The 25,233-nt window shown below is 48.1% G+C and overlaps 1 protein-coding gene across 1 annotated transcript; it reads left to right on the top strand.

Annotated features, from left to right (window-relative positions):
- The first annotated feature begins 201 nt into the window (after positions 1–201).
- Positions 202–24,837, top strand: LOC139302201 (centromere-associated protein E-like). The gene is made up of 53 exons (XM_070925822.1): positions 202–262; positions 911–1,023; positions 1,158–1,247; positions 1,352–1,470; positions 1,562–1,681; positions 2,221–2,302; positions 2,409–2,476; positions 2,551–2,625; positions 2,741–2,792; positions 2,907–2,994; positions 3,258–3,387; positions 3,643–3,762; positions 3,881–4,033; positions 4,104–4,251; positions 4,361–4,457; positions 5,078–5,441; positions 5,596–5,652; positions 6,125–6,292; positions 6,860–6,934; positions 7,352–7,420; positions 7,784–7,915; positions 8,644–8,821; positions 8,931–9,085; positions 9,190–9,462; positions 10,149–10,295; positions 10,443–10,509; positions 11,102–11,235; positions 11,345–11,494; positions 12,286–12,486; positions 12,569–12,661; positions 12,865–12,948; positions 13,052–13,144; positions 13,243–13,359; positions 13,454–13,675; positions 14,119–14,193; positions 14,378–14,461; positions 15,463–15,624; positions 15,812–16,012; positions 16,764–16,964; positions 17,589–17,789; positions 18,684–18,764; positions 19,489–19,614; positions 19,718–19,912; positions 20,013–20,222; positions 21,016–21,234; positions 21,665–21,868; positions 22,407–22,583; positions 22,693–22,793; positions 22,936–23,033; positions 23,605–23,740; positions 23,837–24,186; positions 24,271–24,309; positions 24,670–24,837. Exons 1-53 carry the CDS (start codon positions 207–209, stop codon positions 24,747–24,749), a joined length of 7,230 nt encoding a protein of 2,409 aa, XP_070781923.1. The 5' UTR covers positions 202–206; the 3' UTR covers positions 24,750–24,837.
- Positions 24,838–25,233: the final 396 nt, after the last annotated feature.

The following is a 25,233-nucleotide window of genomic DNA, read 5'->3' as shown; positions in this document are numbered from 1 at the left end:
ACCCCGTCTGGACCACACACTGTAGTGTGGACCTGTCCACGCGATGACGTCCACCAATCAAAACAAAGGGGGACACTTTTGAAAGGCAGTCACTTGTGTTGCGCTCGCAGTAGCGGATTGGGCGTATTTACTTTATTATCATTTATGAAAGCTGTATTAGTTCGCCTGCTTGTTGTGTGTATGGTAAGTGACTACCAAAAGGAAAAATGACAGAAGAGTCGGCTGTTAAAGTCTGTGTTCGAGTCCGTCCGCTTATTGCGAGGTGAGTTTTGAGCCAACAGCCAGTGAAGTTACAAGTTAGGAGCTAGCTAACGTTATCGTTACCTATAACGTCAGCGCAAATGCTGACTGCTAACGCTGCTACAGCAATGTTAGTGTCGTTAGCTACATTTCCGACGTTAATGACGAGCCTTTGTTTCAGCATATGATAATTATGTACGCAGCGTTAACGTTCAGCGGAGAAACGTAATTTATTGCTTAACAGTAACTTTATTGACTTGGTAACGTTGACGCTAAGCCAAGCTAGTGCTGTGGAGCCATTGACGTTTAGCGGCAACTTAACGTTAACTCTGTTTTCTGCGTTTGAATGAATGCAGTTAGAAAAACACCAGTGCTTTGGATTTTCTGTTTAGCTGTCTGTCTGTTTGGTGCTTACTACGCTGTTGTAATGGACGTTAGGATGTACAGTGGTGGAATACGAGCTTCGCGGGGCTCTAGGTTGACGTTATGCCTCTTGGTAGTTATCTGGCACAAACTGGAGCAAGGCGCCATTTATACACATCCAGGGGCGCAGGTACAAACACGACAAAGTCCGCATGGAGGTTTTTGCTTTGTCTCTTGGGGATGTTGCCGAGAAAGTCTGTGAATGTCCCCGCAATGCGTGTATGAATGTGTGTCCTCCTTGTTCCAGGGAGGAAAGTGCTGCATCGGAGACCGCAGAGCCCGCCCAGCTGTTTTGGAAAGCTGATAAGAAATCAATTCATCAGATCGATGATGGGAATTCCACCAAGAGCTTTAGTTTCGGTCTGTTTTGCAGCACGTGCAAGGGTTAAGACATGTGTTATGTGGCTTTGATTAGTGGTTCTTTTGGGATATTTAGTATAGAGTCATAGTAATAAATCTACTGCACGTTCACTTTCCTCCCCTGTTGTTCACAGACCGAGTGTTCACTGCTGAAGAAACAACCAATCAGCTGTACCAGGGCATTGCAAAGCCTCTGGTTGTGTCCACGGTTGAGGGATACAACGGTACGTAACGTAAAGTGAATACAGTGACACCTGTCTCGTGAAAACACGTTGTTCCATACACTCACTGTGGCTGCATGGTGTTCAATTCTGCGTTTGATCCACAGGAACAATATTTGCTTACGGGCAGACTTCTTCTGGAAAGACTTTCACCATGATGGGGAGTGACCATATTCCTGGAGTGATCCCTCTGGCCGTGGAAGATGTTTTCCAAACCATTAAAAATGTAAGAGTCGCATCGCGTGTTTTGAAACATGCCACTGTCTTGTTGTGTGATCACTGTTCCTTCTAACCGATGGCTTCTCTTTTGCCCAAAGTGTCCAAAGAAGGAGTTCCTGCTCAGGGTTTCTTACATGGAAATCTACAACGAAACAGTGACCGATCTGCTTGTTGACAGCTGGAAGAGAAAACCCCTGGAAGTCCGAGAGGCACTTAACGTAAGTGGGCTATTTAGAAGTTTGGGGGGGGGGTTTGATCCAACGTGAAATGTTGATCCAACGTAACTTGACACATGGTAATAACAGGTGCAACAAGCTACTCGCTTCAAATACTGACTGAGCATCCGATTCAAAAATCTGAACTGGTACCCTGATGATGTTAACAGGGTTTTTCTCAGCTCAGAACGCATTTTTAATGGAAAACCTTTCGATACAAACTGGGGGCAATGAAGGTTGAAATGATAATGGAGTTGTCTTATTGGAAGTGACCCAGTGTTCTTTGAGCTTGACCCTGTTAAAGACCAGAGGTAAGGTATGTATTAGCCTCTGCAGCTTCAAAGTTTTTTGTTTTTGTCCCCCAACTTTATGGAAGTGCAATACTGAATCACCATAGAGCCTCTTTAAATATTATACTGGGCCTAAGCTCCTTAGTCACATGCTTCAAAGTGTAGGATCACTGAAGGCTGAAACCCTGAAAAGATGCGCTTCCCTACCCATCATGATCACTGAGAGCGTGTCTTGATAATTGCCGTGCGCAGAAGAACATCTATGTGGCCGACCTGACTGAGGAACTGGTGACGTCTCCTGCACAAGCCCTGGCCTGGGTTCGGAAAGGAGAAAGTAAGACCCGAGGCCGTTTTCTGAACATGACAATGATCCCCGCACGCTGTGCGCTGCAGACTGTGCGTAACAACCTGTGTGTTTTCTGCACAACGTGCCTCCGCAGAGAACCGTCACTATGGAAAGACGAAGATGAACCAGCGAAGCAGCCGCTCGCACACCATTTTCCGAATGGTAAGCGATGCCACAACAGTAACATGTAGCATTCTGGGGAAATGTGTATTTCTCACGATCTAGTTTTTCCCCAGATCCTGGAAAGCCGAGAAAGGAGCGACCCAGCATCGGGTGAAAATGCAGATGGAGCCATTATAGTGTCTCATTTGGTAAGCTAGCTCCTTTCTTATTACTTGTATTTGCTATTTGTCTACGTTGCTGTCTGTGTCATTGTTTGGGTTGTAATGAGTATTTGCTCACCAGCAATTTTGCTTCATCTTCCAGAATTTAGTCGATCTGGCTGGATCTGAGAGAGCAAGTCAAACGGGAGCCGAAGGTAAGTTGGAGTTAAATCCACAGACTGTGGCCTGGACACCACGTTGGAGTTTAGTGAGCGCACACAACAGCGTATAGTGAGTTAACAGTAATCCACCTGTTTTGGATATTCCAGGCACGCGTTTCAAAGAAGGTTGCAATATCAACCGCAGCCTGTTCACACTCGGCCAAGTGATCAAGAAACTGACTGATGAAGGCCAGAAGTGAGTAAACAATGAACACGCAAATACTTCCAATAAACCATGCAGAGTGTATTCCCCAACATTTGGAGCTATTCCTTTTAATAAACCTCTTTAGAGGTGTAAATGGTCTTCCTCCTTTATTTGAAAAGGCTCCAGACCCGTAAGGGGGATCACGGACAAAACATTTTGGATGTCCAGCTCCACATGAAGGAAAATGATGAGAGGGGAAAAAGAGACGCACACAGTCATTCAAGGGGCTGCTAAATATCACCGTCTCTCTCCAGGGGCTTCACCAACTACAGAGACAGTAAGCTCACCCGCATCCTGCAGAACTCCTTGGGTGGGAACGCCAAAACGGTCATCATCTGCACCATCACCCCCGTCACTCTAGACGAGACCCTCAGCACTCTGCAGGTTGGTGAAATACGCAGATTTCCTTGAATACTGGCTTGTTATAACTAAACGGTATGGTACATTAGATGAGGTTCGCTCCTTTCCCCCTGCACATGCACGTGAGATGAGACACTGCAGCTTTGCAGTTGGGTGTATGGGTGGAATCTGCTCCCAGCGTCACAAAGTGCAGCCATATGAGAATTTAAAACCTACGAGCCAAAACGAGACGGAGAACTCAAAGCAGGTGATGTTTCACTCCATGTTTATTGTTATCAGTTTGCCAGCACCGCAAAGAAAATGAAGAACGACCCCCACGTGACGGAGGTGTCCGATGACGGGGCCCTGCTCAAGCGCTATCGCAATGAAATTGTGGACCTCAAGCGCCGACTTCAGGAGGCGAGTGTCGTGGCTCTTTTTGTTCCGGTTTGACCTATCACAGCCAAGTTTCATTACAGCAGCCCTTTCTACCCTCTGACCTGTGAATGACCCCCCCCCCCCGCCTCCTCTGCAACAGGTTTCTTCAGTCACACAGACCACAGCGACAGAGAAGAAGGTCCTTTCCCAGCTGCTCCAAGAAAAGGACCAGCTCCAGAGAGAACAGCAAGACAGGATCCGAAACCTGACCAAACTGCTGGTCACCAGCTCAAACTCGGTCCCTGTTCAGAAGGTAAGCGAGACGGCAAATGAAGCTTTCTCTCCATTGTTCTAGTCGCAATGACTCTCGTCCTGTCTTTAAGATGCCAAAACGCAGGGTCACATGGGGAGGAAAGATGCTCAGACTTGGCCGTCCCTCCGCCTGTGATGGCGGCTCGTCCGACCTCAGCTTCGCAGAATCTGTCACTCGGAAGAGGAAAGCAGACTCCTGTCTGCTGGAGCTGGGCGAAGGTAAGCAGGAGCACGTAAAAACAAAACGCTGCACATGATAATTCACCTCATAATCCCTGTTTCACGCACGAAGCGCACTGTCTGATAATTAGTTGGTGTGTTTGAACAGACGACGAGGACTTTGACTCTCACTGGGAGATTCCCGATGAGTCGGACGAAATGGAGATGAGTCAGAGCTCCGTGACCGTGCGGAGCTTTGAGGACAGGTGAGTGTCCTTCCACCAACCCCTCCGGCAGCTCTCACTTTCAAGACGGCAAACTGAGCTCCTTTAATTGTCCCGGATAGTATGATGCGCGACGACCATTGTAGCTTGCTTCACATCAACACAGACACAGGTCGGTTCTTATAAACGGGGCGTTCATGGCTTGGGCATGTCTTGTTCCTCTCATGCATCCACGTCTTCGCCGCGCCGTGACAACTGTATGCTGAGTTAACATCAATTAGTACAGTACGTGGCAAGAACACAAGTGAAAATACAAAACAAGCACCAAACGAAGGGCAACAAATACTTCGCTGGCCGCTTGTCGAGGTCCTTGCGTCCTTGAAAGTTTTTGGAAAGTGTCTTTGACCGTCTGCTTTGGCTTCAGATTTTGAACGCAGTACAGCAGAGCCTCATGAGACGGCCGCTCACGTTAGGTGGTATACAGTCCGTCAGCGAATTCCGTCGTAGTACTGAGCCCTCCAGCTAACTTAAGCTCAGGCCTGAGGCTGCTGTGTGTGGACTGAAACAAAGCCCTGGTCTTTGAGTGTTTGGAGGTAGTTCACAGTTGTTGTTCACATTAGTCATCGTATGTTTTGTCTTTTTTTTTATTTTTTATTTCCCAGTCCCAAATACTCTGTGTCTCCAAACCGGATCCGTCAGCTTTCAGGGAAAGTGTCCAACCTGGAGCTGCAGCTGGAAGTGGAGAGTCAACAGAAAGAGGAGGCCATGACGAAGGTAGAAACATTAGACGGCAGAGTGGCTGAGCTGGAGCTGCAGCTGCAGACGGAGGCCCGGCAGAAGCTGGAGGCCCTGGAGAAAATACAGCCCACAGAACAGAGGGCGGCCGAGCTGGAGCTGCAGCTGCAGACGGAGGCCCGGGAGAAGCTGGAGGCCCTTGAAAAGGTGGAGATGTTGGAGTTCAGAGTGGCCGACCTGGACAGACGGCTGGAAGAACAGAGCCACAGTCAGAGTGAAACTGGCCAACAGGTGTGACGTGTTCAATATACCCGCTCTCTGAGGCTTTCTCCTCCTACTTGGAGGCCGGTTGCCACAGCACCTTTGCATTCTGTTCATTGTTTTCGATCTGGCTCGGTCGCGTCAGCTGGTTTTAGTCTAATCCTCGCACCTCTTGTTTTTCCAGATGAGAAGAGAGTTTGCAGAGACCATCCAGCTGTGTGAAACCCTGGCTACAGAGAAGGTAACGCTCCTGCCGGGACTGTAACCCACCTCACAACTCGGTAGCTTGTTTTGCACGAAAGCGGAGAAAACCCTGTTCACTCGTTATCTTCTAAAATGCCTGTTATTATCAGGTTCAAGGTATTAAATGAACCAGGAGCACGTCTTAATCCAGAGTCATTATGTTGAGGAGAAACTATCGTGTCAGTTCATATAAGACCAGGCTGAATGTGGGACTATTTCAAACCGTCTAAGAAAGCCAGTTGAAGTGAATCTGGGTCTAAAGACCGAACAGAGTGCAACGCTAAAATCCTTCAGGGTTTGATTGATTGAGTTCTGCCAGCAGTGTTTCTACAGTTGGAATCACATGAGGAGAAGCATTTGTTCAAGCTCCTGGAAACCTTAAGGCAACACGTTTCAAGTGGAGATGCTGCTGCTGCTGCTGCTGCTGCTGAAGTCGACGGATTGAAGTTGTCTTGTCTTCTCTTTTCTAGGACGCGGTGGCTGCTGAGCGCGACTATCTGAAGCAGGAGCTGGGGATGTTCATAGAGCAGACTGAAAGTCTGGAGAGAGAGAAAGACGCTCTGTCGCAGGAGCTGGAGGAGAAGAGAGACACGGACGAGTTCAAGTCTCTGGAGGAGGAGTTCAGGAAAGAGCACGAGGTAAACTCATTGACCTGATTCCGTTCGGACTCCCGCTCAGTGCCGCGACCCCGTCTGTCCGGGTCAAACTGATCACTATAAGCGGGCAGTTATTATAACGGATTCTTTGTTTCTCATGCAGATTACCATCTCCTTGACATTTGTTTTTTTTTTTGTTTTATTTCACGAATATAAATGACAGAAACTGGATTTTATTGACTGTCTTCAAAATAAAGCCCAGTTCAGATGCCTAGCACTTACTTTAGTCCGAGGAACTCCCAAGTTCCGCCGCCTCATCTCGTCGGCTCGTTCTTTTGGCAGTTCGTCTCGAGCTTGGAGGAGACGACGTGGTAGTAAAGTAAAGGTTCCATCTGTTGTCATGTATGAAAATACCCAGAACGAAGGCAAATGATTTAAACAGCATCTGTAATGAATGATTCCGTCCCAGTAGAAGCGGTTTCCACCCTACTTGGATGTGTTGAGTTTGGCTTTCTTTTTAATGTTATTATTGAATGATTTTTTTTTGTTTGTTTGTGATATTTATTCATTTATTTACGCTGTGTCCATTCTGTTTGTGTCATCTTACAGAACGAGCTGCAAAAGGAAATCTCCAGCTTGAAGACGGCCATCGACTCCTCTGAGCTCCGGCGCCAGGAGCTTCAGGTGAGACGACCTGCTGAGAGGAGTTCCCCCTCAGGTTCATTCAAGTCTGGGAGGGATTCGAAAGTTCTAGACCTTTTTTTTTGTCAGTCACAGTGCACACGAAACATATGGACCGGAGTTGAATCTTGAATGCATCATGTGTTTTACTGCCGAGTAGAACAACCTCACAGGCTTCGACCAACAAACTAATGTGCGCTTTGGAAGTCGAGACGGTTCCGCACTCAAATTGCAGCCCTGAGCTGTAAAAGTGTACAGCGACGTCTACTCATTTTGACATCTTTTAGTCATCACTGACCCGAAGTTTCACTTAATGTGAAGATACTGAGGGAGAAGTGGTGAATTCTGATATGGAAGATGTTCATTATTCCTGTAATTAAACATTCTTTATATGTTTGGATTTTGTTTTGTCATTTCAAGAACAAACTGGAAAGTGTGTCTGAGGAGCTGAAGAAGAAAACTGTATTTGCAGAGGAACTTCAGAGTATGGTATGTGTGTCTTTTTTTTTTCATTGCAAAACTCCTAAAGGTGCAACATGAAGCCATAAAATGAGGCAGATGCTGCTCAGTATTGTCAAAGCAGGTTGCATAGTAGTTGCAGAATAACAGTCACATGACTCCACCACACAGCTACAGTACTTTACTCTAATAGAATAACATACTGCACATGGTTGGATTCAATGTGGTTCAACACTGAGAAGCTGACGCTATGTTGAAACACTGTAAAGGCCTTTTTATTGTTGTTAATCGTTCGCATGTGAGATGTCTTACGGGGAGTCGCACCGAAAGGGTTTGATGTGTCAGAGCTGAAAGCAGCTGATATCAGTCACTAAGCACGCTGCCTCCCCGCAGAGCGGTAAGGACCTGACGCAGGAGGTGGCGAGGCTCCGTCGCTCTCTGGATGACGCCGAGGGGCTCAGCAGAGACACCAAGAAGGATTGGGCCGTCCTGCGCAGCCAAAACATCGCTCTGGAGGAAGTGAATGTAAGTGGGGGTTTCGTAGTGTTGAAAGTGGTTTCACTTAATGACATCCTTGCTTCCGCTTCGCTCTCTGTGTGCGCTGATGGTTGCTTATTACTGTTTGTTGTATAGAAGAAGAGATTTAGGCGTAAAGACGGTGGCCATGAACCACAAGGCGCTTCCTATCCCCTCTCTCTATCCGTTTCATTTCATGTCAGTGGGTCAAAGGTCACCTTTTTAGTTTTTGTATTTGAACTCTGGTCCTTTTCATGTTTCACACTGACTGAGTCGACATGAAGTCACGCAGACTGACGGGTAAACTCACTCATTTGTCCTGCATCATCAGCGCTACACCGACCCATGTGGGGAAAAGCCGAAACAAAAGTTTATTCAAGTGACTGACGGCCAATCTGGCAGCACTTTACTCACCCAAATATGGTCGTGAGCTTGCAAATGGATGTCAACAGCTGTTTAGCTTTGAATTCTACTAAAACGGCATATTATGTTGCACAAATGAACTGAACGGGTCTGATTGGAAGCAGGCTGACGCGCTCATAGTCTGGTTGTTTGATTGACAGCTTTCTCAGCAGCCTAAAAAGAACCTGAACCCAATGGGCAAAACACACCAGAGTGGGTTTGAACAGGAAATGGTGGCTTCATTGGTTCTGAATCAGTGAGGTATGATTTTGTAATACCTGCACTAGTGACACCGAGACCAACATCTGTGTTTCTTGTCATGATCTCCTCCCCAGCTCACTCTGACCACCAACCACGAGAAGATGGAGGCCGAGGTGAACAGCCTGAGCGTTCAGCTTGACACAGAGAGGTCACGCTACAGGAAGATGCAGAGCGACCTCCAAAAAGAGCTGAACGTGGCGTTCAACGAGAACACCAAGCTCACCTCTCTGCTAGATGGAAAAGTCCCAAAAAGTAGGTGTAAAGTCAGGGGGGTGGAGGGGTGTTATGTGATGTAAGTCAGCTAATCTGACTTCAGGTCTGTAAAATCAGATGGCAGCTGTAAGAGGGTCTCTGTCTCCAGATCTGATAGACAGCGTGGAACTTGAGAGAACGGTGGCCAACGTGAACAAAGAGCTGGCGGCGTCTCGTGAAGCAGAGGGGGCCCTCAGAGCTCAGCTGGAGGAACTGGCTTCGTTCCAGACTCTTCCAGACAAGGTGGACGGTTTGACGAAGCAGGTGAGTCCACCAGACGTCCTCTAAGGACAGCGTCGGACTGAGGTGGAGAGCATAATAACAGGAACCGGGTGGCACCGCGTGATTTTCATTTTGTGTGGCCTCAGGTGTGCGAGTTGACCGAGGAGCTGTGCGCCGTTCAAGCTCACAGGGACAGCCTGCTCTTGGGCCGAGCTCAAAGTCAGGAAGAGGCTCAGCAGCTCAGAGACGCCCTGCAGACGTCCCAAGATGAGGTTGCGAGAATCCAAGCGGACCTCGGCGCCGCTGTGCTCGGGGAGAAGGATGTGACGCAGCAGCTGCATTCACTTCGCTCAGACCTGGAGCGCTCCGACGCTGAGAGGAGTCGGCTCACGGCTGCCGTTGAAGAGACGGGCGTGAAAGTAAGAAATACAGGCGTTCTTTGAATCCTTGAATCTTTTCATTTTTTATTGTTTGTTGTTTCCTGGCATCTCACACCAGACGCAGAGCAGACCGAAGCTAGATTGACCGCGTCTGGTGTAAACCCAGCGTAATGAGGGCGACCGCCTGCTCTCAGAATGGACATTTTTTGTTTTGCATACCTTGAAAGTGCTTGAAAAGTACTTTTACTCTGAAAAAGCCACACAAACCCTCTAGTGGGGTTTAGATCCTTTCAAAGTAGTAACTCTGGTTTCTCTTTTTGTATTCTGTGATTCGATTCGACTTTGCATACGTTTGATCGTATCATACAGTAACATATGTTCAGTTGCAGCTGTTCCATCAGTATCTCCAATGTCCTCTGCTGCATGTGTGCTCCACCTCTGCCAAAGATTGTTTATGAGGTTTATGAGCATCTTTGTAGTCTAAAACTTTCCCTAATATCACATCAATCATTTAAGTTCATCAGTCTTTTAGTTCTGAATCCGGAGCTTCAGTGTTGGGATGAAGAAGTTTGTGACAAAAACAAGGTATTAACAGTCTGATACATGTTTAATCAACATTTCCGTGAATGTAAGTATATGATGGGACACAGAGGCAATAGTAAAGGACAGGGATCGGGATCGGGACACCCCTAACCCACAAAGTCACGGCCATGTTGTCGTTGTAGCTGGAGGAGAGAGAGCGCCACGTGGCGTCACTGGAAGAAAAGCTGAATGAGACGCGGCAGCTGGCGAAGGATTTGGAGGAGAAGCTTGCCGACAGCGACGCTTCCAGGACCACAGAGGAGGAGATAAGCAAAGAACTCCAAGAACAGGTATGACACGGACGATGCCGCCCTTTTTATTTCCATTAGATATAGACTTGACGGTTGTGTTTCTTGAAGACTCAGACTTGACATTCCTTATCACAGGCGTTTGCTGTGAGTTATTATGTGTTGTCGTTTCATTTCGGTTGTTTCCAGCTGAGTCAGCTGACCGAAGAGCTTCGGCGCGTGCAAGCTGAGAAAGACGCTCTGCTGTCGGCTCAGAGCTCCGCAGAGGAGATGGAGGAGACGTCCGTCACTGCAGAGAGAGAGCGGCTCAGGGCGGAGCTGCAGGAGAATGTGCAGGTGGTGAGTGACAGCGCTGCTTTCTCTGGATGTTAAGATGACGACACAAATGTGTTAACACCTCTTGATGTCCTCTCTCACAGCAACTTGATGCCAATGAGTTTATTGTGCAAATATGTCTGAAATGAGTTGTCCTGTCTATTCCATGTCACCTCTTCTCCAGCCGGTACTTTGTGTTTTTGTAGCTAAACCGGCCGTTCAGTGTTCCTGCTCCAAACGGCTTTTATCCCCTTTTGTTGTTGTTTTTTTGGCTTTACAACGTGTTCCCTAATTTTCAGGCTGCAGAGACACAAGTTCTTGTACAATCTCTTCGCGACGAGCTCCAAGAGCAGCGTCAGAAGAACTCTATGCTCTATGAGCAGAAGGAGTCTGATTTAGGGGAACGCGTAAGTGAGACGTCAGCGATGCAGGTTTCTCTAAACTGATCCTTCGTTGTCGGTGCTCTGACCGTCGGTTTTGTAAATCCTCCCGACAGATGCAGAGTGTGTCGCAGGAGCTCCAGCGCGTGCGAGACGAGAAGGAGGCCCTCCTGGTGGCCGGAGCTCGGAGCTCCACGGAGGAGACGGAGAGGCTGCTCTCGACTGTGGCTTCTCTCACTGCAGAGAGAGACCAGCTCAAGACGGACCTGCAGGAAAATGTGGAGATGGTGAGTTACAGCGTCGCTGCTTTGCCAGTCGGGTTTCTGTCGGCCGTGTTGGGTTTTTTTTTTCTCTGCGTGTCACAGCCTGTGAGGAAAATCTGTCTTTACCCCACAGATGATTGACAATCAGGAGGAGCTGAGGACGGCCCTGGAGAAGATTCGCGAACAGAGGGAGCAGATCAAACAGCTGGAGACTGCGCAAACACCCAAACAGGACGGTCCTCCCAGTGAGATGAGCGCACAGCTGGAGGAGCTGCACACACGCGTAAGAGTTTCTTCATGCATCAGGAAAACTGGGTCTCGCACAATGACATCTTCCATGATGCCGTGACAATAACTGCTAACTTCAGCATCAAAGGTGTTCAGTACCAACACTGAAGGCTGATCCTTTATGCAGTACCTTTCTTTGAGACGTATAAACATGTTCAAGTACAATCCCCCACTTAAAGAATTAGTATTTACAATTGGCATCACATGTCTGCGCAGACTCATCATCCTGACAGTTTTCTATAGCGCTGTGAAGTGTGTGTGAAGGTGTTATTTCAGGGGGGAGCACTACAAGACTGTGGATGGACAATGAAACTCAGCTGGTTGAGTCACCAGTACAAACTATGAACAGCTGTGTTAGAAAACAACTGGTTCTTTGATTTTGAATGATTTGAGGGAAACCTAAAGATCACGCTGTTCGTTCTGGGTCGACCTCTGAACGACTTCTTGTCCATAGACTCGTATTCATTGTAGGATTACAGAGCAATCTCCCAAACCAGACTGAAGGGGAAAAACTGTATTTCTCCGGAAAAGTGTAAATAATTCAAACTGGTGGTCATAACGTAAACCTGTAGGGGTTGTTGCATTATCCAGGAGCCTGCCATGTTTCTATGTTGAGTAACACTGAAGAAACATTTTAAATGGGAGTTGAGAATGGGGGGGAAATCCTCCCACTTCACTCCTTTCCACTCACTGCTACAGACACACATAAGTCGGTTTGATAGTTAAATTGTCTGATTGGATGTGTCCTGTGTGAATGAATCCTGATAAGTTTTCCCAATTCAACAGATGAGGACTCTGACTGAGGAACTGGAGAGAGTCGAAGCGGAGAAGGAGAGCAGCCGCCAGACCTCCACAGAGGAGACGGAGACGCTGCTGCGCAGAGTGACGTCTCTCACCGAGGACAGAGATCGGCTGCAGGAGACGCTGGAGGGGCTGAGGCGGGAGAAGCAGCAGCTCAGAGCCGAGCTGGAGGACAGGATGGACACGGTACGTTTCACATCTACTGAATCCAGTATCTACTCCGTCCACACGGAGAAAAGGAAAGAGCTGATGGGTTTTTCTGTCGCAGGTCGCACGGGCCCAAAGTGGGTTGAGCCAGCCAGAAATGCTGACCTCAGAACTGCAAGCACGCGATGAGAAAATAACCCAACTTGAGCAAGAGGTAACAGCAGTGACGTGAATTAAGTGGGCACATGCAAATCCTATGTGTTGACCCACAGCAACAGTGAATGTATCTCTTAACACGTATTGTGGGTGTGTGTGTTGATAATAAGAAACATGTGGATTGATGCCAGCGTGCCTTGTCTTTTTAAAACTCTGCTGTTTGATACTCGAGTGATGGAACGTGGCCATTTTCCTCCGCAGATAGAGCAGCTGCAGGCCACTCTGCAGGCTGTCGGCGAGCAGAAGAGCCAGTTGGAAGACGATCTGCAGCGCAATGTGGAGACGGTGAGGGGGGCAAGTTGTGTTTTTGAGATGGAACGTTTAGGGGTTGAAGTGTGATCACACTGCCGCTAATGCTAAATGTGCAACTTTCTTTCTAAATTTATAGGCTACAGAGACTCAAAGCATTCTGCATTCACTTCAAGAGCAGAATCAAAGAAACTTGGACCTGGAAAGACTAAACCAAGAGCTGGAACAACAGGTTTGTGGCCTGAACACGTTTCACTGAAGCTGTATGTTTGGAGTCCCTTTCCAGAAGAACTGTAGCCCCCTTTGATGTTCTTTGAATCTTATTTTTAGGTTGCAGAGACTCAGTGTCTCCTCCATTCTCTTGAAGAGGAGCTCCAAGAGCAGAAGCAGAAGAACTCTGACCATCTGAAACTCTGTGAGCAGAAGGAATCTGACTTAGACCAACAGGTGAGTTTACATTTGAGTGAAGGATATTTTTTTGATTAAAACTGATCCGTCATCGTCTTCTGACTGCTAGTTGGAACTCTTCCCGTTTAAACAGACGAAGACTCTCACGGAGCAGCTGGAGAGTGCGCGAGCGGAGAGGGATGCCCTGTTGTTGGAGAAGGAGAGCAGCCGCCAGACCTCCACAGAAGAGACAGAGACGCTGCTGCACAGAGTGACGTCTCTCACCGAGGACAGAGATCAGCTGCAGGAGACGCTGGAGGGGCTGAGACGGGAGAAGCAGCAGCTCAGAGCGGAGCTGGAGGACAGGATGGACATGGTAAAAAAAACAAAAAAAAAACAAAACCTGGGCTGAATACTGTAAATGGAGACTGGGGTACCACAAACCACATCGGCAGTCCCATACAACTGTTGTCTGACCTGAACTTGCAGTCATTACAGTGATATAACTGGATTACATTCACACCTGAAGTTGTTTTCTCCTTTCACCCTGATGTGCAGTTTACAGCCCAGCAGTGTCGTTAAAATCCGTTTTCGATGAAGTGAACTGAATCGCATGCAGATTAATGTTAAACTCAACAATTTGTAGAATTCTCCACAGTTGTGTTTTTCTGATCAAACTCCTTTCATGGTGAGAAATTGCAGGAAAAGGAGTGATATAATCCCAGAAACCTGTAAACCTGGTACACAGTGAGGCGCTCACACTGCTCTCTCTCTCTCTCTCTCTCTCTCTCTCTCTCTCTCTCTGTGGTTCAGATGCAGTGTGAGTTCCAGCAGCAGCTCAGCTCCGGGCCGCAGTCGCTGATGGACGAGCAGGAGGCTCAGCGACTCCTGCAGGTCAGATCATGTCACTTCTCGTCATTGTTGCCCCACGGCGACCTCTCTCCACGTTTGATTAATTTTGCTCCCAACAGCGAACAAGCGTCTCTCTGCACTGAGCTACATTGTTATTCTGGAACTGGATGATTTCCAGTTGAGATTTTTTCGCTCAGTAATACTGAAAATGTTAATGGTGCTTCAGATCCAACAGCTGGAGGGGCATCTGGAGAAAACTAAGGAGGAGGTGAGCCAGCTGAAGTGTGACCTCCAAGAAAACGTCGAACTGGTGAGTTTTTCTTTCTTGTTTTTGCTCAGTTACTACACATTTAGAGCTTCAGTCTTCATTTCCAGTTCAGATTTGAAGTGTATGGTCCAAAACTGTCCCCAGCCGTATGCAGATAGTTGAACATCCCAAAACCATGGACACGAGGAGGTCAGGGCTCTGTGTCACCAGTTCAATGGGGGGAACCACGTCTTCACGGAGCTGCTTTGTGCACGGGGACACTGACATGTTGAAACAGGAAAGAACCAAACACAGACTGTTGACACAAAGCCGGCAGGACTCTGTCGTCTAAGATATCAGCGCTGCTGGCACATATATTTGTCTGTATGGTGCATAAGATCCAACCCTCTTGTCACTCTTTGTTACCTGGATCACTAATAAAGTGTCTAAATGGAATGAGCAGGGCCGCAACCAATGATAAGTGTCATCATGGATTCATCGGCCAATCGTTTCCTTGAGTAGCGGTTTTAGTCTATGAATTGTGAAAAGACTGCTTTCACGGGCGGCATGGTGGCGCAGTGGTTAGCACTGTCGCACGGGAGGTAAAGCTGGTTAGAGTGGGTTGGGGGTTCGATCCCCGGCCCCCATCATGTCGAAGTGTCCTTGAGCAAGACACTGAACCCTAAGTTGCTCCCGATGGAGACCAGCACCTTGCATGGCAGCTCTGTCGCCATTGGTGTGTGAATGTGTGAGTGAATGGGTGAATGAGACTTAGCTGTAAAGCGCTTTGGGAACCGTGAAGGTTGAAAGGCGCTATATAAGTGAGATCATTTACCATTTACCATTACAGTTTCACAGCGCACGGTGATCTTCAGCTTTACAAATGACTGAAACAACAGTTTTCTCCGGATGGAATAACGGACTAATGGTTGCAGTTCCCTGGTTGTCCATAGCAGACTGCTGGCCCCTGTTGCTGTGAACTCCTTTTTTAGTGACCTTGTACAGGAAAGAAAACAAAAAAAAGACGTTCACTGGCGTACGCGTGTCCCGGTCGTGTCTTTCAGATGATCGAGAATCAGGAGGAGCTGCGGGCGTCTCAGGAGAAGATCAGAGTCCTGCAGGTCGAGATCAACGCGCTGAGGAGTCGGGAGGCAGAGCTGGAGGTCAGACCGGGCAGTGGGAGTGATGCAGAGAGTACCCTCCGGTCACAAGAGCTCCAAACACAGGCAGGACTATATATCTTCTACATAAAGAACAGACAGAATGAAGCTGCTGCCACTTCTTGACTACATCAACCGGTTTTAGACTCCTATATGACTTGAACACCGTCAGATACATCAGATGCAGATATCATATCCACGTCTTTCCCCAATATCTGACGTTTAAGATTGGCTCTCCGGTCTTTCCTGACAGATTCAGAGGCTGACCGAGGAGCTTGAGAGAGCGGGAGCAGAGAGAGACGCTTGCAGCGAGGAGACGGAGACGCTGCTGCGCAGAGTGGCGTCTCTCACGGAGGACAGAGATCAGCTGCGGGAGACGCTGGAGGGGCTGAGGCGGGAGAAGCAGCAGCTCAGAGCAGAGCTGGACAACAGGATGGAGACGCTACAGACGGAGGTTTGTGACAGCGAGCCACAGTTAGTTTTGCAGTTGGGTCATTTTGAGACCAGACTCGGTTTGGAAAGGTTTACCATGTTGTTGTCCAGCGTAGATCTGTGTACAATGACAAAATGTGAGTCAACTCGGGGGGGCTGATGATGCAAATCCTCAATGTTTAGGGGGCAGCTGTAAGTGGTATCAGTTAAGATATCACAATCCTATAGCGCAGATATATCGGTACAGTCATTTTGTCTATTTATGTCTTTCTCATGTGCGGTCAAAAAATATCTTCTGTAGTTCGGAGGACACAAAGCCAAAGCCCATGTTTGCTTCCACAGATAGCACGGCTGAATATGTCTCTCCAGACTGTGACTGAGCACGAGAGGCAGCTGGAAGACGATCTGCAGCAGAACATGAATATGGTGAGGCAACTGGTTGTCATAAAGGAGTCCAACTTAGCAGTAATCATGTTTTAGTTTTCAGTACACTGCCGACGTTCTCCCTTTTCTGCTCAGGGTGACGTGTTTTGTATATTCGACTGACGAAAGTTAACATTTTGTTTTCAGGCTTCTACAACACAAGAGCTCCTGAGGTCAGTCCAAGAGGAGCTGTGTGAACAGAAGCAGACGAACTCTGATCTGGAGAGACTGGCTCAGGACCGGGAGCGCTCTTTGGACCAGCAGGTCGGCGTCAAACACCTCACTTTTGTTCTAAATAGCAAGAATTTGCTTGTCAAAACAATCCTTCTAACTGCTCCCTAACCTCACAGATGAGCACTCTGACTGAGAAACTGGAGAGAGTCGAAGCGGAGAAGGAGAGCAGCCGCCAGACGTCCACAGAGGAGACGGAGGCGCTGCTGCGCAGAGTGACGTCTCTCAGCGAGGACAGAGATCGGCTGCAGGAGGCGCTGGAGGGGCTGAGGCAGGAGAGGCAGCAGCTCAGAGCGGAGCTGGAGACGCTGCAGACTGAGGTTTGTGTCGGATAGCCTTACTTCCATAGAACTGCATCCATTGCAGAGCTCCTAAAAGCGCCGGCTGATTGGCTTCTTTATTATATCCATTTTGGATTCTAAGACAGGCTTTACTGTACTATGCTGAGAGGTCTCTCCCAGCTTCTCTGTCCTTGCCTCTGCTGACTGACTGAGGGCGGGGGTCATACACCCGCACACACACACACACACACACACACACACACACACACACACACAGAGGTAAAGAAATAATAAATAAGGTCTAAAAGTTGTGATCGGTCAGGAATAGGCGAGGTTTTAAATATGAACAGTTATTTACAGACTGTGCGGGCTAAAACGCACAAGAGGATCAGTGTATATGATGCAATAGTGGCATTAGAATGTGCCAGAAGCCACCAGGGGGGCTTGTCCCCGGACCCCCCCCAGCTGGCTTCTTTTTCCCACTGGCTGGCTCCTGCGTATCCTTGTGGAAACCCTGCCATTGTCGGGATACACCATGTTTTGTGCACATAACAGTTCTAATAGGACACTTGTATTCTCAGCAGTTTCAAGCTGCAGCTGGAGTTAAAAGAGTTTGAATGATGACACTTGAATGATCCCTCTAACTGCTCCCTAACGTCACAGATGAGGACTCTGACTGAGAAACTGGAGAGAGTTGAAGCGGAGAAGGAGAGCAGCCGCCAGACGTCCACAGAGGAGACGGAGGCGCTTCTGCGCAGAGTGACGTCTCTCAGTGAGGACAGAGATCGGCTGCAGGAGACGCTGGAGGGGCTGAGGCGGGAGAGGCAGCAGCTTGGAGCGGAGCTGGAGGACAGGATGGACACGGTACATCTGTGCAATTATTATGAAGTCATGGCTAATCCAGGAACATACGTTTAGAAAAGCTTTAAAGCAGCACCTCTATGTTGTCAGTGAACCTCTGTTCTCTCTCCAGATCTTGGCCATCCAGGAGAAGCTGAGCGAGCAGGAGCAGTTGAACGTGCAGCAGCAAGGTGTGAGAGGAGAGCGAGATGCCGAGCTGCAACAGGAAGTGAGTCTAAAGCATCTACTGCCATAGTTTAAAGGAAGAGTTTGACACACTGGAAAATAGGCTCATTCGGCTTAAGAGTTAGATGTCATATCTGTCTGGTAAATATGAAGCTACAGCTAAGCATAAAGACCGGAAACAGGGGGGACATTTGGCTCTGTCTAAAGTGGGGGGAAAATGGCCTACCAGCACCTAAAGCTCACTAATGAACATATTACATATCTCTTGTTTGATCCACCAAAAAATAAACAAAGTGTACAAGTGACACGTTGTGGCTTTAAGGAAGTCCAGAAAGTGTCTGTGCCTGCAGTTGTAGTTTCCTGTGCAGTGAGGGATTCTTAGCAACGCTTTAGGTTCATGGTGGACAAAACAGTTGTTGTAATAACCCGCAGTTATCCTTGAAACAACCTGCAGGAAGCTTTGTAAGTGGATATGATGACATGCACAGTTTTCATGCTGAACTTAGAGGACAGATGGAAGACATATTTAAAGCAAACACTGTCTGAGTGGTGTGTTTTCCTGAAACTCTAATTTTCAAAGAGATGAGGCTGAGAAGGCCTCTGAGATGATGGGGGATCTCTAACAAGACCCCCCCTTTTACACATTCAAAAACCGTCCGAACTTGTCCCCGTGCCCCTGTTAACTTGTCTGTCCACTGATGGATGTGTCTCTGTCTCTGTTGCTGCCTTCAGGTGCAGCAGCTGGAGGAGCAGCTCCTAATGTACAGGGAGAGACAAAGCCATGCTGAAGCTGAAGCCAACGCCTCGCAGCAGGTTTGTCCACAGGTTCTTCTCTCTTTTCATTCAATCAGGTCGTCTCATTGAGGTCATCAGGACCTCTTTTGTGACTTGAGAGAGCAGCAGTACAGCAGAGGAAACAGAACAGAGATAAAACACACACGAGCACACACATACAGCTCCAGAAACGAAGGAAGCGCAGGGCTCAGTGGTAAAACTGCATCGAGCTGTTGACGTGTGAGAGTAAAAGATATCTCCACAATCAAGCAGAGACATGATAAGTCTGTCCCACAGACTGTATATAAAGATGGACGACATGACAGCTCCCCGAAAGTGAAGCTAAAACGTCTCGATCACCCCCTGGTGGCTGGCCGCAGTATAGGTCATAAGCCCCGCCCCCTCCATGTTAGCGGATGGGACAAACTAAAAAAAAATCAAAGTACATGTCAAATAAATGTTTCCCAAAAATGGTTTCTGTCATTTTAGGAAGTTCTGCAGACATGAAAAGAAATCCATTTGTATCTTCAGGTTCTGTGTCAGTTGTTCCACATGAGCTTAAAAGTCAGACTGCTGTCTAACCAAACTCCTGGTTCGGCACCATTCAGTGCGTGGATGGCAGGAAGATGTAAGGTAGAATTCTGGGTTTGAGGTTCTGCAGAGGGTGTGAAAGGCAGGTTGGAGCAGAGCCACGTGGATACCACATTGTGTCGTCTGCATAAAAATGGATATTCTAAGTTTTCTGTTTCTCTTCTCCTCTCAGTTGCTCAGTGACGCGAACGCAACTGTCTCAGCACTCAGAGAGCAGCTGAGCAGTTTGGATCAGAGCAGCGGTGGAGACAAGGAGACCGCAGCGTCGCGGCTGCAGGACTCTACTGGGCAGCTTCAGGTAATTGTGTCACCCAGTCATTTGTGTTGACCAGCAGCTGAGAGGCAAAGACATTCCAAGAGTTCAATATGAGTCTGACGCCACTGACCTCTCATCATTGCAGGAGTCCTTCGGAAGGTTCCAGCACTTTATAGACACTTGTTCCAAGTATAACTCCGCAGCCCCGCACAAGGCCCTGAGATTGCAGTGTTCCCTGAAGCACTCTTATCTGCCCTCTCTACCGAAACCCACCATGATCACCTACAGCACGGTCTGTCAGCTGGGACTGAAGACTGTCCAGAGTCTGGGGAACATGACGGTAAACGCCAATGTTTATCTGCGTTTGAAGTTTCATGAAGGTCTTCCTCTTGTGATCAGGCAATAACCTGGAAACACTCTCTGATCCCTGCTTTCCCCAGGCGCACCTCCAGGTGCAAGCGCAGGTCTACAGGAATCTGTTTGAGGAGATGGTGAAGAAAGACTTGGCTGTTTTCGAGGAGAGGCGTCTGCAGGACGTGCTGCTGTGCAGAGTGCAGGCACCCAGCTACTCTGTCAAAGACGAGGATCTCCACGCCCGGTGGGAACACAGACTGGCTGAGGTGCTGGACAAGAGGCGGCTCTACCTGCAGGTGAGCTCTGCTGCTCTGCCTTTCCAAAACAGGTCGCCTTAAGCCCCTTTTGGACAGAGTGAACATTACAGGGTGTTGAGGGGGATTAAATGTTCACAGTGATCCTTTGCTTTTCAACCATTGTGAAATCACAGGATGTGGTCTGTCGTAAACCCACGTTCCACAGGACAAGACCAAAAGAGAAAGCCCAAAGCCTCCCCATGGGTCTGTGGGGGGAAATATCGCCCTCCTTCTCGCTGAGAATCATCAGGTCTTTTAAGTTTCTGTCAGTATCAAAGTCATTCAGCAACAGTGGTCTGTACATCCATGGCTATGCTGCAGACAGGAGCTGCTAACAGCAAATTCAGCCAACAAATAAAAGGCCAACAAACCGAGCTCTAAAGAGAACAGCAACGCCTGTAGCTCACAGTTTGAAGAACTCTTGCTCTCCTGATGGCTTTCATTGTTTCTGTCGTCATATTGGTTCCTATATGTTGGCGTTAGCATGTTTCCATCGACCAGATTAGCAGAAACATCTCTGACTTCCTCCATTTTCACAGATGTCAGTGATAATAATGATAATAACAAAGTAGAAGGACAAGCAGCTCCTCCATCTGAAAGATGTAAATGAGTCCACAGAGAAGCCTCTGCAGTTATTACTGGGGGCTCTGGACGGGATTAAAATCACTGACCAGCGCAGGTAATGTTGAAATCACCTCCCCCAGAGAAAGAAATCCGTCTGAATGTGGCTTTACAGTTACCTGTGACTTCTAGATGACTTGTGATCGAGTTTTCTCATGACTGGTTTTTGCAGAAAATGGCCAGCATTTTGGAGACACTGTGGGCCAACATGGCTTCTTACCCCAGCGATGTGTCGGCTGAGATCAGAGAGAGGGAGAGGTTCCAGGAGCAGCTGCAGGCCGTGTACGCCGACCAGCCGGAACCGGTTTGCTTCAGCCAGCTGGATCGCATCCTGAGCTGTGAGCTGGACCGCAGATCTGCGGTGGCTCAGAGCAGGAAGGCGATTCTGCAGGTAGCGTTTGACACCTTCTCCTGTCGCTCCATGTTTTGGTCCTGTCTGTCTGTCAGTTAGCAGGACGTCACAAAGAAAATGAAACTGTGGGGAATATATTTAAAGCAGGACCATGTGGCGTGTACCCATCGCTAAAGTATAAATCCAACCCGACCCCAGAGGTTACACCGTCTGTCTACTACGATTTAATGGACCCCACCCAGCCAATCGGAATCAAGTTCTTAGCGACGACGGTATCACATTCACTAGGTCACAATATTGATTTATGCACCCCCCCCACACTCCTTTCCAGAAGCAGCTTTCAGTAGCAGGTCGGAAGAAGTTCACTTCATGAAAACGTGAACAGGATTCAGTTTGTTTTCCACAGTGTGTGCGTTGCAGCGACGCTGCTCGTCTTTCTGATGTCATATTGTCCGCCTGACTTCTGCAGGGCGTCATTGATGAACAGAGTGGTCTGTGTAAAGAGCTGAAGCTGCTGGAGGTTCAGGCTGATTCTCAGCTCAGGGAGGAGAGAAGCAAGAGTTCCACCCTGCTGCGGGCGCTGGAGGAGGCTCCCCGGAAAACAGAGCTCTCCCTGCTCAAGGACAACCAGAAACTGGTTCTTCAGCTCCAGCAAACGGAAGAAAGAGTCTCAGTGAGTCGGCCATATCTGTTTTTTAATATGTGCTTATGACCGGTGTCATCAAGTAGCATCATGTAGCAACAGGGAGCTAAAACCAGCACTAAAGTCTCCACCACATTGTTAAAATCAAAGCTTACTTGTTAGCTTTTTGTACTTCACATTTTGGAAAATAACGGTTTGTGACGGGCCGATGCATCTTTTAAACCTGCTGGGTTACAAAACGTGAGCAGCTGATGTTCCAAGTTTTTCTTCTTGTCGACAAATCACACTCCAGTAACAAGTACTGTTCTCATTTAAGTCAATCTGCTGCCCCAAAGAGCACCCAATGTGGATTCATCCGCCGCTGAAAATAGTCCCCAACAAATGCACTATTTCCTCCTACAGGGAGCAGCTGTTTCAGGAAATGACTGAGCCCTTTTTATATATTCGTGAGGCGTCTTTAAAGACGTACGTCTTCAGTAGGAACCCATGACCTGAGGGCTGAGAGATGGGGTAGGGAAGTCACAAAGTGTTGAGAGGTGGACTTTTCTTTCTCTTTTTTTTTTTTCAGGCTCTGTGTGTCCAAAATGAGCAGCTGGAGGACGCTCAGATCAAAGCCAACAACAGAGTGTCCAACCACAAACAGGCCACCCAGCTCCTGCAGACAGAGCTGCAGGACAGCCGCGCACAAGTGGAGGAGAGAGAGCGCGCGATCCAAACCCTCAGGAGCAAACTACGCGAGTCCGAGGTTCGTCTAAAGATCTGTCAGCCTCCGTTACAGTTGACAGAGCACATTCCGAGGCTTGCCGCCGTGCCGTTCTCATTCTGTTATAATATTTTGTCCTTTTCTGGTTCAGAGAAATGCGTCGCCCAGTGCCGTCGAGCTGGAAAAACTCCAAAGTAAACTGTTCAAGATGGAGGTGGAGCTGGGTTCAGCGTCTGACAAACACCAACAAGAGTAAGAGCCCTTTGGAAGCAGTCTGAGCCGCTGTTGCCTTTCTTCTTCTTCTGCTTTTGTCTTACTTGTCGACTGTGCCCGATGGGATTTCTGCGCCTGTTTCCTGTCTGAACCGCTGTGACCAGAGCTTTGTCCTCCTCAGGATCCAGAGGATGACCACGCTGTTGAATGAAAAGGAAGCGTCCCTGAGGAAACTGAAGGAGACCTTGAGGAAATCTCAGCAGCAAGAAGAGGAGTCGTGTAAGTCGGCAGTGTGTGTGTGTGTGTGTGTGTGTGTGTGTGTGTATTGTTGTTTGATATCTTTGATTAGAAACACGTGGAAGCTGGGTCACAACATCTGCATTAGAAAACACAAACCTCTGAATAGATGGACTTTAAACGGAGGTGGGGCTAGTGCGGTGCTAATTACTCAAAGTAAGGGGACACGTAAGGACACGTACATGTTGCTGTTACATTTGAACGTGTGTTAAGAGATTGGCACAAGTCCAGAGTACATCCACAAATGTCTGGCTACACAGTGTGCAGCTAACTGCCAACACTGGCCACTGCTGCTGAAAGAGCGTCCGATGTCGCCTCACACCTGTATAAAGACTGTATGTCGAGGCGTGACAGTATTAATATGAAGGGATGAATTCAGAATTTAGAGCTGCTAGCCTGCTGTTAGCCTGCTGCTAACACTTGGTGCTAACTGACCGGACAAGACGCAGCAACCTGTAGCTGAGGTTTCTACAGTTTCTCACTCAGTTTGATAGATGGTGGTGTTACCCACTGAAAGAGGAGATTAACACTGGCGTGGCCATGTTGAATTCAGTCCTGCAGGGGGAGGACCTTCATGCCAGACTGACCAACCCCAGAGGTTTGGTGATCAAGAGCAGCATTCTGCAGGAGAAGACCAAACTGGAGGAGGAAGTCAAACAGCTTGAACGGAAAATAAGCGAGCTGGAAAGGTGAGGTTGACCAGTTTTGGGGTCTGGAGCTGCTTGTTGCATCTGTTAGTCCTGCTCTGACACTTGTCCCTACCCCCCACCCCCCTGTCTCATCAGCCTGGTGTCCAGTCAGCAGGCAGAGATCGGCAAGTGGAAGAGCAGAGCCGTCAAGCTGAAGGTGAAGAGCAAGACCGAGGTGGACCAGCCTTCGTCACCCTGCATTCCCACCAAAAGGGGCCTTCCCATAACCTCAGAGTCCTCCAACTTCCTCAACTCACCCAAGAAGTTTCTGCTTACGAGTCCCAAGAGGGTCCTGGACTCTCCCAGGAAGCTGCCGGGCTCTCCAAAGGTCTCTCTGCTCGACTCCCCCAAAAGCAGATTCTTTGATGCGGGCGGAAGCTCAGAGCTGCTGTCCAGAACCTGTCCCAAGCAGTTCTTTGACAACTCCAGCCTGGGAACCATTCCAGGTAGGCTACATCTAGTTCACCTCCCTGTTCTTGTTCGTCTGGTGGTCTTAACGTCATAAAGACCTGAGCCGTTTGTTTTGCCAGAGGTTTCCCAAGTTCCTGATGCTCCAGATGCAGAGAAGGGTAACTGCCGTTAACACTACTGTGTGCTTGGGTCATCACTAACACAAGCGTGGGGTGTTGGAACTTCACCTGTCTTCCACTGAGCCTTGAAACCTGAATCGGCACTGGTGCTCACCTTCCTCACCTGACGATGAATTCACTTTCTCTTTCTTAAATAAACCCGAGCAAACCTTTGGCTGGAGCTGAGTAGTATTATATATCAACTAGCTGCAGTTAGCAATGACAAGAAATAAGCAACAACAATCAGATAATACACACACTGACGATGATCGTTATCGGCACATTTAATAAGAAACAAGTCATCTGATTGTGTCTTTAGATGTCAGACTCTTCTTCATGTAAAAGTCTTGTGTGTTACAGATGCAGCTGGGGGTGCGGACAGAAAGGAGGAGTCGTGGCCTCAGTCTCCAAAGCAAGAGGACATGTGCAGAACCCAGTAACATGTTCCACGCGTGCAATATTGTTGAAATCGTCTTTGTCTTTTCAGTGTTTCTGGCTTTTAATTGTTGTCTAGTGTCTCTAGTCCATCATTCTGTCTGTCTTTATAGTTTGAATAATAAAGTTTCTCTTGAAAAAGCCATCGCGCTCTGTTGTCTCGCTCATCCAGTGACTGTTTTCATGAGCCAGATAGAAACTAGAAAAAGGAAACGCTAGGAAGGACTTGACGTACGCGACTTGTCATTGTCTGGATTTATGGAGACCATGTTCTCCCCCCCGCCCTACATTTTACAGCCAAGCCTCAGAATGTCTTAAGTGTAAAGCACTTTGGCAACCTATTTTAAGGTTGAAAAGCACTATATAAGTGAAGTCCTGGAGCAACCTTCATCTTCAGGATATTTGGTACAATTATTTTCAGGACTTGGATTTGATTTTAGGACCAGCTTGAGTTAATGTGGTTAAAAAAAGAAAAAAGACAACTTTAGT

Source organism: Enoplosus armatus, chromosome 19 (assembly GCF_043641665.1).
Source record: "Enoplosus armatus isolate fEnoArm2 chromosome 19, fEnoArm2.hap1, whole genome shotgun sequence".
NCBI lineage: Eukaryota > Metazoa > Chordata > Actinopteri > Centrarchiformes > Enoplosidae > Enoplosus > Enoplosus armatus.
The sequence above is the reverse complement of the archived record's forward strand: the minus strand, read 5'-3'. Positions and strand labels throughout refer to the sequence as shown.

Bases quoted from the DNA above. Each gene is read 5' to 3' on its own strand.
- LOC139302201 (XM_070925822.1), top strand. From the start codon at position 207: ATGACAGAAGAGTCGGCTGTTAAAGTCTGTGTTCGAGTCCGTCCGCTT. The intron at 11,495-12,285 runs GTAAGAGTTTCT...CCAATTCAACAG, and splicing joins TGGAGGAGCTGCACACACGC to ATGAGGACTCTGACTGAGGA. The intron at 23,741-23,836 runs GTGAGGTTGACC...CTGTCTCATCAG, and splicing joins AAAATAAGCGAGCTGGAAAG to CCTGGTGTCCAGTCAGCAGG.